Below are 13,019 nucleotides of genomic sequence, written 5' to 3'. Positions count from 1 at the left end.
CGACTGTTCTTCTGTCCTTTCTGTCATCCTGTGAACCCCACTCATTGCTTTCTTCTATCAAGACCTTTCAGATCAGCGGTCATTAAAGGCATAATACGACGTTTTGGCAACTAAGCCCTTTTTTCTACATACCCTGAGTCAAATGAACTTCAAATCAAATTTTATTTGTCACATACACATGGTTAGCAGATGATAATGTGAGTGTAGCGAAATGCTTGTGTTTCTAGTTCCGACCATGCAGAATTATCTAACAAGTAATCTAACAATTTCACAACAACTACCTTAAACACACACAAGTGTAAAGGAATGAATAAGAATATGTACATAAAAATATGTATGGATGAGCGATGGCCGAACGGCATAGGCAAGATGCAGTAGATGGTATAGAGTACAGTATATACATATGACATGAGTAGTGTAGGGGATGTAAGCATTATATAAAGTGGCATAGTTTAAAGTGACTAGTGATACATTTCAGCTCACCGAATCAGCGTATTCAGCGGAACATATCCCAGTCCCAAGCGTTGAATCAGATTGGTCGGACCAGCATTGAACAGACCTGAGCACAGGCATTTCCTGTTTAAGTTTTTGTCTATAGGCTGGGAGCAACAAAATGGAGTCGTGGTCAGATTTTCCGAAAGGAGGGCGGGGCAGGGCTTTGTATGCGTCGCGGAAGTTAGAGTAACAATGGTCCAGGATTTAGCGCATTCGATGTGCTGATCAAATTTAGGGAGTCTTGTTTTCAGATTAGCCTTGTTAAAATCCCCAGCTACAATGAATGCAGCCTCAGGATATGTGGTTTCCAGTTTACATAGAGTCCAATGAAGTTCATTCAGGGCCATCGATGTGTCTGCTTGGGGGGGATATATACGGCTATGATTATAATCGAAGAGAATTCTCTTGGTAGATAATGCGGTCGACATTTGATTGTGAGGAATTCTAAGTCAGGTGAACAGAAGGACTTGAGTTCCTGTATGTTGTTATGATCACACCACGTCTTGTTAATCATAAGGCATACCCCCGCCCTTCTTCTTTATTGTGTTTTTATCCTCGATCATTTTTAAATGTATGTAATGGCTGGAGCAGTCTACTGCTTTTAATTCTGTAATAAATTCAATCAATCATGGACATCATGTTTATGTCACTGCGTGCAGTTTGTAGAAAGCTGAAGGTAGTTTCTGGAGCCAATGCTAATAGTGTTAGCGCAATACTGAAAGTCTACAAGAACAGTTAGCAATAGCTCTAGAAACGACCTTCAACCTCCTTCAAACATAAAAATGGTATCCATGAGTTCATGACTCTGGGTAAGTTAAAAAAAAAGCGAAGGTGCATAAAGATGGCAGCCCCCATGTATTTACCACAAATGCCTAATTTGCTAAGTTCGCCATAGTGTACAATGCTCTCAGTTACTCTTTTTTTATATATATATTGGCATTAGCACAGTATACATGTTCCCAATTCTAGCTCCAAGACAGCGGCAATTTGAAAAAATGAAAAAGTAGATTGTGCTGATTTATAGGCTCACAGCCCACCTCCTCACAGACACAATCAATGCTAAAGACATTCAAAGAGGAAACGTCTTAAATTAAATCTCCAAAACTTCTTTAAACAAAATGAGCACAAAGGGAAAATAGCATTGATGAAATGGGCTATCCAGGTATTGCTGTCTGATTCATGGTAGAAATTAGATGAAACTGCAGTGGGCAAGGCCAGAAAGGGCAGAGAGTGAGTCAGCAATGATGATTTACGTGGTAGCACAGAGTCATTCGATTATGACACAATGCTCCAGAAAGAAAGAAATCGCATTACTTTATAGGTTATAGTAATCAAATGGAAACGTTATCCCAAAATGTTTTCATCGTTTGCAGAATTATCAAGGGGATGGCACAAACTCAAGTTCTTGCAAAACTGTAGACAAGAGGCCAAATCAAAGTTTAGACTACAGTCCCACCAGTCCGCCTACTGCAACATGTTGGGAAAAGCATAATGTTTCTCACTGCATTAGTTAGTTAGACACATAGTTAGAGGACACAACATTGTATCTTTCCCATTATAGTGTCTGTGAGAGCATGGGCATCGACATTTTGATGTAGTCTATTTTCTTCTTCTACTACTTCTATGAAATGGTAAACAAACTGAAAGGGTACATATTGCCAGCTGGAGTGGGTTGTTTGAACAGGTATAAAGCCAAGGTTGGCAGTTTACTGCCACCTGCAGTTTTGGAAGGTTTGCTCACAAGTATAATTCATTGGCTAATCCAGAGATGGATAGAGGCCTCATCATTATATCTGTGCCATTATAGTGTATGTGACAGCCTCAAAGGCGCTGCACAGCCTATCTCCATTTTGAAGTAGTCCATTTTCTTCTTCACAATTGGCTGATCCCTCCTGATGACCCAGTTGGACATGCCAATGAAGTTGGAAGGCCCACCCCGTTGACTAGATTCAAATGGTGGAAGCCTTCAATGGCGCTGCCGCTGTTAATACAGTCTTTTGGCCACTAGAGGCCTTGATCATTCTCTATAGGCTGATCCCTCCTGATAACCTGGATTAAATGTTATCCTTCCTTAACCCATAGGAAGTCCCACCCAGTTCACTACTTCAAAATGGTGAAAGACCTCAATGGCACTGCCCATGCTGAAACTGGCTTTTGGCACGAGAGTCCACTATCATTCAATGTGGTTACACTAGACACGCCATGGAAACCACTGATAAACACTGCCCTCATCAGGGTGTTAATCATCATTGCAGCCATAGTGGTGGTATTGACACAAACACTGGTTCAGTGTAAGATGTTCATGAAGTTACAGTAGGCTGTTTGAATCACTATAGATATAATTACATCTCTGGTCTAGAGACATTAGTGCGCAAGGACCCATATCTGGGGCCATATGTAACAAACATCTCAGAATAAGTGTGCTGAACTAAGACCAGGGGCTGTATCCACAAAGCATATTAGAGTAGGAGTGCTGATCTAGGATCTGTCCACATAATCAAAGTCATGATCTAGAAGGCAAACCTCACCCCAGATCAGCACTCCTACTGAGATGCTTTTGTGGATAGCGGCCCAGGTCCTTCTCCATGCAACATTAAATTATGCTCGAGAAAGAAAGGTTTAAATCATAAATCAGCAGACAAGTTGGTTGACAATACAAAAAAGATGTGCGCATCGATGGAGCCGGCAGACATGCGTTATGATTTTGAACAGTCAGCTAGCAACAATGAGACGCTGCCATGTGGGAATCGTAGGTAGCTCATTTCAGCTAGTTTGGAGGCGTTTATAATATACAAATTTGCTAGTTAACCAACAACGTATTTGAGAGAAGTGTTCATTGAGCAAATGTATTTGTTTTCAATAAACATTGAGACAAAATAAGCCATAGTTTTGTTTGCAATACAGCCCCTCATGTCTCCCCAGACATAAAAGCAGAAAACACCCACAGCACTAGTCATTATAAATGGCAAGTTTTAATCAAACAGAAAAGCTCCAGGTACAATGTCTGGGTGAAACAGACCCTGGGTGCAATGCTTTATAACAGACAAACGGTAAAAATGTAAATATACTTACATACAAACACCAGATTTTATCCTCAAAGAATGAATTTAAATTTTTCTTAACCAGAGCTATGGATACGCAAATGTCAGCTAACTGTCCTTTATGTTGGCACCAAATCACTATACCAATATAGTCCTTACATGTTATCATTTGAGCCTAGTGCCAGCATTGCAATCAAAATGCTGACCTGTCTACGTCTGTGCTCTAAACCGTCGGTACCCTACAATCAGACAAGGCAAGTCATCTACAGTTATTCTGTGTGTGTGGACTAGTAACGCACTGTGCTTTCTTGGCAAAGGACAGGTTAGTAGTCGGCTCCGTGCTGGTATAGTGTAAGGTGATGAGGTCTCCCTGGTGTGTGTGTGAGATTGTAAACCATTTAAGAGCTCTCTGGGTGTGTTATTTCTTGGCGAATGAGATCTTCATGGCATTGGTCTGGGTGATCTTGAAGCCCTGTAGTGCCTCCCTGGCCGCTCCAGCCTGCACGTCATTATCAAACTCTACAAAGGCGATGTCGTGGCGACCAGGTACCAGACGCACCTCTTTGAACCCAGGGAACCTGAAGTGGGAAAACAGTCAACATCAGGACAGAACTTCAGACAGACTTTAAAAAGACACATCAAGGGTCTATACTTGTCAACATATTCAATCTCACCATACACAAACACAACGAAATAAATTAACCACAATATTGGAAACTGAAAACAGAACAGATATGTTCCAATACTACGGAACATGGAAGAATAAACATTACATTTTCACACTGCACCAAGGAGTATATGAGAAGGGGGGAATAAAATGAAGAGGTACTAACTGGTTGAAGAGCATAGACAGCATGAGCTCGTTGGTCTCCTCTGGGAGGTTGGTGAGGAAAAGGATGTGGTTGGGAGGGTTTTCTGCAACCTGGAGGTAAAGAAGATTACATTTATCAACATAATAAGTTAGTGAGATTATACAGTAAGACGAACATCAAGCAAACTCATGATTACAGTGTTCCACTAAACAGACCTGCTGTTTAGTTAATAAAAAAGGGCACTGAGAAGATATTACAAGATGTAAGCTAACACTGATACACACACATGATCCATACCTGGGCGTGGGGCATTTGACCTGGCATCATCCCACCCGGAGGCATGGCACCAGGGGGCATCCCCCCAGGGCCCATCCCAGGAGGTGGCATCATGCCTGGCGGGGGCATGTAAGGGGGCTGCCCTGGCATTTGCATCATACGAGGAGCCCCGCTCATGGGTGGCATTCCCTTCAGAAGAACAAACAGAACGTTCAATGAAATCAGCCGCATTATCAATTAGTGATACATGTGGAATAACACAATCTGCCATTTTAGATAGACATGTCTTTAAGAAAACATGTTAAGAGTGGCTACAAAGGTGGTTCTGTCTCACAGTAGAACACTTACAGGCATGGCTGTTGGAACTCCAGGGCCCATAGGTACTACAGGGGTTCCTGGCACACCCTTCTTGGCCCCTGCAGCCTCTGGGCCCTTGACCTTGGCCCTCTTCTCCTTCTTACGGTCACGCTCCACGTAGGTGCCCTTCATTTTAGCGATGATGTCAGAATCCCCTTTGGCATACCCAATACGCTGTGATGAGAAAGAGGTACAGTTGACGACAAGACTATTTAAAGTACAGGGCTACATACTAGAGAATCATCATTCTCTAGCTAAACATGTGTCAGGCAAAAGCTAGCTGATGTGTACCATGTGTATTGGCAATATCTCACCATTGGTTTGTCATAGAATGGGAACCCCTGCATGGAACGCAGGGCATTGGAGGCGCTGTTGACCTCCTTGAAGATGACGAAGGCCTGACCCCTCATCTTCAGTGAGCGGGCAACCAAAATGTCTAGGATTTGACCAAACTGAGAGAAAATGGCGTACAACGACTTCTTCAGTTCTGGGGGACAAAGGGTACAAACAATACATGTTTAGGCAAGGAGCCGTTGGCATGGTTGATGGGTAAACAAATAGACACGAGGGCAAAACAGTAACAAAAATGAAGGGGTAGCTAGATCTAACCATCTTTTTTAATCTTCTCGTTTAGGTTGTTGATGTATATGGTGTGGTTGAGACGCATATCCGGAGCAGCCATCTTCTGTGAAATAAAACAAGTTGGCCATTTAGAACACATGTCAACTAACGATACTGTTAACGCCCTATAACCTCCTTAAAGTAGCTAACTTACGTAGCTATATGTAGAATAAGTTGGTAGCTAACGTTAACTAGTTTTAACCATTAACCAAGTGTTTTACAATTAAAAAGTAGACAGTTAACTAAAAAAAGATAACTAGCTAGCTACCATTTGCTAATGTTAGCTGCTGGCTAAGTTAGCTACTACAGATAAGTTAACGTTAGTTAGCAGACGTTCGCCATCAATGTCCACTCATTTTTTCAAACTGGTGACTTATCTAACTTGCATATTAGAAAAAATAAATAATTGAGACGTTGTATTTACCTTTCAGTACTGGGATGCACAATATAATCGGCCTCGAAAGAAATGAATGAAACTAGCTACACAAGTACCCGACAACCCACTTTATTATCTCTGCTGGAGCTTGCTACTAGCTAACATAGTCGACGTATAAAGCCTTAATAGCTAACAAAGCCAACTATTTTGATTGGCTGGTGTAATTTCCGGATCCTGTCCATAATAGCTTTTCATTGGGTTATTTTAGCCACCCCGTTAACATCATTGGATACGATATGCTAAATTTCAGACGCTCCCGCCCATTGGTAACATTGCTGCTCATTCATGAGAGTCAACCTATGCAAGATGCTGCGCAGATAATCAAATCTGTAAATCATATTGATTTACTTTTACACATCCAAAGAAATAGGCTTTAACATATCCTTATGATATTATCATCGTGCAATCTACTGCGTTTGAGAGCCGTCCGTATGTTCCAAACAGCTATTATTCGGTTCAAAAGATGAACTACTTTTTAATTATTTTGTTATTGATAGCTAGCTAACTAAGTAGGTCTTCTGTTCTGTAACCTTACTGTAGAAAATGCCACATTGTAGCCGCTTTAAATGAAAGCCGTGTTTGTTACCAAACATGGCTTTATTCAGCTACTAGTCCTAACATGTAAAAACTTGAAAATAGCTCTCAGGTCTGCACTTGAAGTCGTCTCATTACTAAACTAAACTAAAACAGACATGCAATAAAGTCAGTGTTAATCAAACTGCATGTCATATGCACATATTTCAGAAACGTCTTTTGCAACTTTAGTCATGATGTAACATACAGTGCATTCGGGAAGTATTCAGACCCCTTCCCTTTTACACATATTATGTTACTCCTTATTCTAAAGTTAATTATTATTTTCCATTATCAATCTACACACAATAACCCATAGTGACTAAGCAAAAAAAGGTTTTTAAAAACAGAAATACCTTATTTACTTAAGTATTCAGACCCTTTGCTATGAGACTCGAAATTGGGCTCAGGGGCATCCTGCTTCCATTGATCATCCTTGAGATGTTTCTACAACTTGATTGGAGTCCACCTGTGTGTTAAATTAAACAGATTGGACATGATTTGGAAAGGCATACACCTGCCTATATAAGGTCCCACAGTTGACAGTGCATGTCAGAGCAAAAACCAAGCCATGAGGTCGAAGGAACTGTCCGTAGAGCTCAGAGACAGGATTGTGTCGAGGCACAGATCTGGAAAGGGTACCAAAACATTTCTGCCATATTGAAGGTCCCCAAGAAAACAGTGGCCTCCATAATTTTTAAATGGAAGAAGTTTGGAACCAACAAGACTCTTCCTAAAGCTGCCCGCCTGGCCAAACTGAGCATTCGGGGGAGAATGGCCTTGGTCAGGGAGGTGACCAAAAACCCGATGGTCACTCTGACAGAGCACCAGAGTTCCTCTGTGGAGATGGGAGAACCTTCCAGAAGGACAACCATCTTCTGTCATGGAGTGGAGCCCTTATCAATTCCTTTCTCTGTCTCTTATCACCCAGAATTGCACTGCAGTGACAGAAGGTATTTCAATGGAGCATCCACCTCCTCCACCACCAGGACCACCTACAGCTGCCTCGGGGGCCAAGCAAGAAGAAGCTGTACCAGGCCATAGCGGCAGGAAAGACCTCTGCCAAGGGGGATCACGCAGAGGCCCGGTGCTGCTCAGTCAGAGGGAGAGCAGGTGAGGCGAACTGTCTACATAAAAATACGTTTTCAGACAAGCGTTGCAGATAAAAGCTATTCAGGATCTGTAACATGGTGGTTGGAAAACCACTGGAAGAGTCCTGCAGGTAGCCTAACGGTTAAGAGTGTTGGGCCAGTAACCGAATGGTCTCTGGTTGGAATTCCAAAGCTGACTAGGTGAGAAAATATATCTATGTGCCCTTGAGCAAGGCACTTAACCTGTAATTGCTCCTGCAATTCACTCTGGATAAGAGCGTCTGCTAAATGACTAAAATATCTACACAGTTCACACTTGTGGAGTGTGTAAATATATTTTTTTAATTGGGCCTACAGATTATGGAATGGAATGGGGTCGTCAGTCGCACAATGGGTAACACTCTCCACCTTTATAGTCAGTGCACTAGGGTGGGGGTGTTCTGCACCTGGTCATTCAGTTTAGAACAGTTTCTGTCCATGAAAGCAGCACTGTAGTGATCATGTGGGAGTTGCCACTACAAATAGAACACAAACGCAAGAAAAGAGATGACGCTCTGAGCTATCCCATCAAGACCAAGCTACAGACTACTGTGATATATCCATTGTTCAATAACTCATTTGTTACCAGGTGGCAGTAAGAAAGTCTGTTTTGTGGTGTGGCTGACTGTTTACTGGTTGATGTAGTTTCAGGAAAGACCTGCAGTGGATGCTGTTTAACAAGTATGTGCCTTCCCTCATCCAAGACGGCCCACATTAAGTCACGTAAAGCTTGATTTTGGCTTTTCAAAATGGAGCATTCCTCCATTGAATTAATCACTGATCTAATATGTGTGAATTAATCTTTCTTCCCTAAGCTGATGTCTTTTGTTGGTAGTTTTGTCATTAAATGTGATGTTATACTTCCTAAGGTACATACCTTGTGTGTGTTTGTATGTGTAGATGTGGTCTGGTGGCTCTATGGATGGCAGATCACCTACCACAGCCCCCTCAGTGTTTCCATGGAGACCATAGTCCAGACAACAATGGACAGGGGCTACACAGTACAGGGGAGATGTTCTCAGGTAATGCTTTAGCCGTGTGCCTGTGTGTGTGCCCGTGTGTGCCCGCCCCCGCTAGTGACATGGCCCTGCTTGCAGGGCTGAGCTCCTGTCGGGAGGGATGAGTGGAGACAACTCTACAGCAATCCTAAAACACCTGGCTGACGGACAACCCGTCCTCATCCCGGATCCTTTATTCTCTCACATTCAGGCTGTTCGAAAGGACCCATCTGCTCTAGTCAGTCTGTCTCAGGTAGTGGTCGTTAGCTACTGATAGATGGTGTTCTTAAGGTAACCTGATGGTAATTATTAGGTTGTTATCATGTATTTGACCATTTTACAATGGAGTACCATGTTAATAGCTGACTGTTACCGCAAATATTTATTATACATATACAGTATATAACCCAAGTCTTGACATTTCACCCTTCCTATAACCTCAGGTGTCTTGTTGGGTCTAGACCAGGACAACGTGAGCAGAGAGTACACTCAGTCTGATCCCACCCTGCCCTGGCTACTCCTGCCCCAGGACAGCCCCTCATGCCCATGCCCCTGTCCCACCGTGGAGGCAAGAGAAGCTTACGTTCTGGCAAAGCAGGGTAAGAGCCTGCGCTACCAGCTGTGGAGCCTGGACAAGGTGGCCCAAAGCAATGCCCAGCTGAGGGAGATAGATCCCCAGAGGGCTGGGGACTGTACCCAGTGTGTGGTGCCCAAAGGAGGGGTGGAGGCCGGGCTGGCAGGCCAGGTTGTGTTGCTCCACACTGGGGGACAGACTCAGTGGTCATGGGCCTTCTCTCCTGGAACACTGTTATGATACAGTTGGAGACTCATTGGCCTGGACACAGGAAAACATGACAGTCTATAATACTGTAAGTAGAGGACATGTTGAAAGGGTCTTAGGATGCTTTCCTGGGTTGGCATTCATTTCTTCTGTAGGACACCGGAGGATGATCATAAGACAGTTCTTATGTCTACTACTTATCAGAATGAAGAGTTTGAATGTGAAGTTTACCTTTGCAAAGATCTGTGGCTCCTCCATGGCTCCTGTTTTCCAGGGTCTGAATAGACCCTGTGCCTTACTGAAATGTTTGATTCACTTCACATGGTCAAACTGGCCTCATTATCCACAGTGTATTTTTTTACCTGCGTTCTCTGTTTGTCTGTTGCCAGTTCGTCTTGTCTTGTCAGGTCTTACCAGGGTGTTTTCCTGTCTCCCTGCTTTCTCAAGTTCTGTTTTCCCGGCTCTGACCATTCTGCCTGCCCTGACCCTGAACCTGCCTTGCGTTCTATACCTGCCTGACTCTGACCCATTTACAAACCTCTCCCTGTCCTGACCCCAAGCCTGCTGGCTGTTCTGTTTCTTTTTGACTCTGCCCTGGATTACGGACCTCTGCCTGCCTTTGACCTGTCTTTTGCCTGCCCCCTGTTTGGATCAATACACATCTGTGACTCTAGCTGTCTGCATCTGGGTCTTATCCTGAGTTCTGATAGTACAAACTGGCCTTGACTGACCCTGCAAGGAGCCACCATTGGAAGACACAAGGAGTTACTGCAATGTCTTATGGAGGGACTTCGTACCCTGGCAGAACGCCATGATCAGGCGTTCGATATATTGCTGGCGCAATTCCGCGGATTCCCCACTGGGCAGCGGGTCACACCTGTATTCTCCCAGCCTAGCCCAGTGTCCAGAGAACCCCGCTTACCACCTCCGGAGTGCTACGCTGGAGATTCTGGAACCTGCCGGGCTTTTCTCTCCCAGTGCTCCCTCATTTTCGATCTGCAGCCTTCTTCGTTTCCCTCGGACCTCTCGAGGATAGCGTACCTCATAACGCTGATGTCCGGGAGGGCACTCGCCTGGGCTACGGCGGTGTGGGAGCAACAGTCCACCATCTGCCTCAGTCTGGAGGAGTTTGTGGCGGAAATTCGGAAGGTGTTTGATTCTCCGTTGTCTGGGAGAGAGGCTGCTCGTAAGCTTCTCCAGCTACGTCAAGACTCCAGTAGTGTGGCAGACTACGCAGTGCATTTTCGCACATTGCCTGCTGAGTGCCTGGAACCCGGAAGCATTGTTAGACAGGTTCCTTCATGGATTATCAGAGGTGATCGAAGATGAGCTCGCAACCCGGGAGCTCATGAACCTTGACTCCCTCTTAGCCTTGACCATCCGAATCGATGGGCAGCTTCGAGAATGTAGCAGGGAGAGGGAATCTGTGCCCTGTCGCCCTCGTTCGCCCTCGATTCCACCCTTACTCCAAGGGATCTCGGAGACCCCCGAAGTCTACTTGTCTAAGTGAACCCGACGTCACCTGAGTTCGCTCGGGAATAACCAAGGGCTGCCGACTCGCCTCCTTCGGAGTCCATGCACCTGGGCAGTGCTAGGTTGACTCCGGCTAAGCTCTTACACTGACTCCACACCCAGAGCTGTCTATATTGTGGAGCTACAGGACATTTCTTAGCTACCTGCCATTAAAAACCCAGGCTCATCAAGAAGGGGTGAGTACTCTGGTGGGCCATAACTTGGATGCTGGTGGGCCTTGACTTAGGATCACACTACTGGCTGTAAACGAATGAATGATGCGCGTTCAGAGCAAAACTGACTATCCAAGGCTCAGAGCAAAACTGACTATCCAAGGCTCAGACAATCGTTCACTTAACAACAGAATGCAGCACGCTACTGAAGAGAGAAGAGACAACCAATTTGCTAGTTACAGCATCAGCGCCTCATGAGCTGTAACCGAAAAACAACTGGCATTTGGATAGTTTGAGGTGAGGGAGAAAATGTGGTGGAACAAGTATTGTTAGCATTAAGTAATGCTATCTTGCCAGCTGGATCGAATTCTCCATTAGCTAGCCAGAGAAATGTTGAGCAACATTTGCCAGCTTAACTGATTGAGTTTATGGTGTGAAAATTAGCTGGCTAATAAAGTCAGACAGCTAACGTTAGCTAGCTAACGTTACAACATCAGATGAGCTAACATTAGTAACCTAACCAATTTGCTGTAGTATTAATTGGTATACGACTCCTTGCCGTTCCTCAAGTTATAATGCGTTAGTTGCTTACTGGACCCTGGCAATCTGTGTGAAATGTTGACTAGTTAACTAGCTAACAAACTAATGTTTAACCTCTACAGTATGTGATTAATTTTCAGAAAGCACGAATTAGGTGAAAATGAGGCGTTGCTTGTTAAACAAGTGGATTCAGGGATCAAGTGTAGCTGGAGCTGGGCCTGGCTTAAGCTGGATGCCACTATAGAGGTGAAAGGAACACCACACACTTTCCCTCTTTCTCACTTTTTCAATACAGTGGATAAAAAGGGGTATGCCAGGTGTACTCTCTGCCTGAAAGAGATCAATTATGCCAACAACAAACCTACATGGTCCAAGCCCCTCAAGACAGTTGTGAAGAGGGCACGACAAAGCCTATTCCCACTCAGGAGACTGAAAAGATTTGGCATGGGTCCTCAGATCCTCAAATGGTTCTACAGCTGCACCATCGAGAGCATCCTGACTGGTTGCATCACTGCCTGCTATGGCAACTGCACAGCCTCCAACCGCAAGGCACTACAGAGGGTAGTGCGAACGCCCCAGTACATCACTGGGGCCAAGCTTCCTGCCATCGAGGACTTCTATACTAGGCGGTGTCAGGGGAAGGCCCAAAGAATTGTCAAAGAATCCAGACACCCGAGTCATAAACTGTTCTCTCTGCTACTGCACGGCAAGCGGTACCGGAGCGCCAAGTCTAGGTCCAAGAGGCTTCTAAACAGCTTCTACTCCCAAGGAATAAGACTCCTGAACATCTAATCAAATGGCTACCCTGACTATTTGCATTGCCCCTCCATTGTACACTGTTGTTTCTCTTTGCTTATTTGAGCTGTTCTTGCCATAATATGGACTTGGTCTTTTACCATATAGGGCTATCTTCTGTATACCACCCCTACCTTGTCACAACACAACTGATCGGCTCAGCGCATCAAGAAGGAAAGAAATTCCACAAATTAACTTAAGGCACACCTGTAATGGGAATGCATTCCAGGTGACTACCTCATGAAGCTGGTTGAGAGAATGCCAAGAGTGTGCAAAGCTATCAAGAAAAAGGGTGGCTACTTTGAAGAATCTAAAATATATTTTGATTTAACACTTTTTTGGCTACTACATGAATCTGTGTTATTTCATAGTTTTGATGTCTTTACTATTAGACTACAATGTAAAAATAAACAAACACTTGAATGAGTAGATGTGCCCAAACTTTTGACTGGTACTGTTGTAGGGGAGTGTAAAAACAT

General features: G+C 44.2%; 2 protein-coding genes across 2 annotated transcripts; one reads left to right on the top strand and one right to left on the bottom strand.

The window, feature by feature from the left end:
- Positions 1-3,449: 3,449 nt before the first annotated feature.
- snrpa (small nuclear ribonucleoprotein polypeptide A) lies at positions 3,450-6,118 on the bottom strand. The gene is given in 7 exon segments (NM_001141270.1): positions 3,450-4,114; positions 4,370-4,458; positions 4,646-4,813; positions 4,973-5,155; positions 5,296-5,468; positions 5,591-5,666; positions 6,027-6,118. Coding segments are annotated over 6 exon segments (846 nt in total). The 5' UTR covers positions 5,664-5,666; positions 6,027-6,118; the 3' UTR covers positions 3,450-3,954.
- Positions 6,119-7,572: 1,454 nt separating this feature from the next.
- LOC123723947 (actin maturation protease-like) lies at positions 7,573-12,967 on the top strand. The gene is made up of 3 exons (XM_082955533.1): positions 7,573-7,724; positions 8,839-9,010; positions 9,161-12,967. The coding sequence occupies exons 1-3, from the start codon at positions 7,573-7,575 to the stop codon at positions 9,551-9,553; spliced, it is 717 nt and encodes a 238-aa protein (XP_082811659.1). The 3' UTR covers positions 9,554-12,967.
- Positions 12,968-13,019: the final 52 nt, after the last annotated feature.

This window comes from Salmo salar, chromosome 09 (assembly GCF_965601325.2).
Source record: "Salmo salar chromosome 09, fSalSal1, whole genome shotgun sequence".
Classification (NCBI taxonomy): Eukaryota; Metazoa; Chordata; class Actinopteri; order Salmoniformes; family Salmonidae; genus Salmo; species Salmo salar.
Note: the sequence above shows the minus strand (reverse complement) of the source record. Positions and strands in the feature narration are given on the sequence as shown.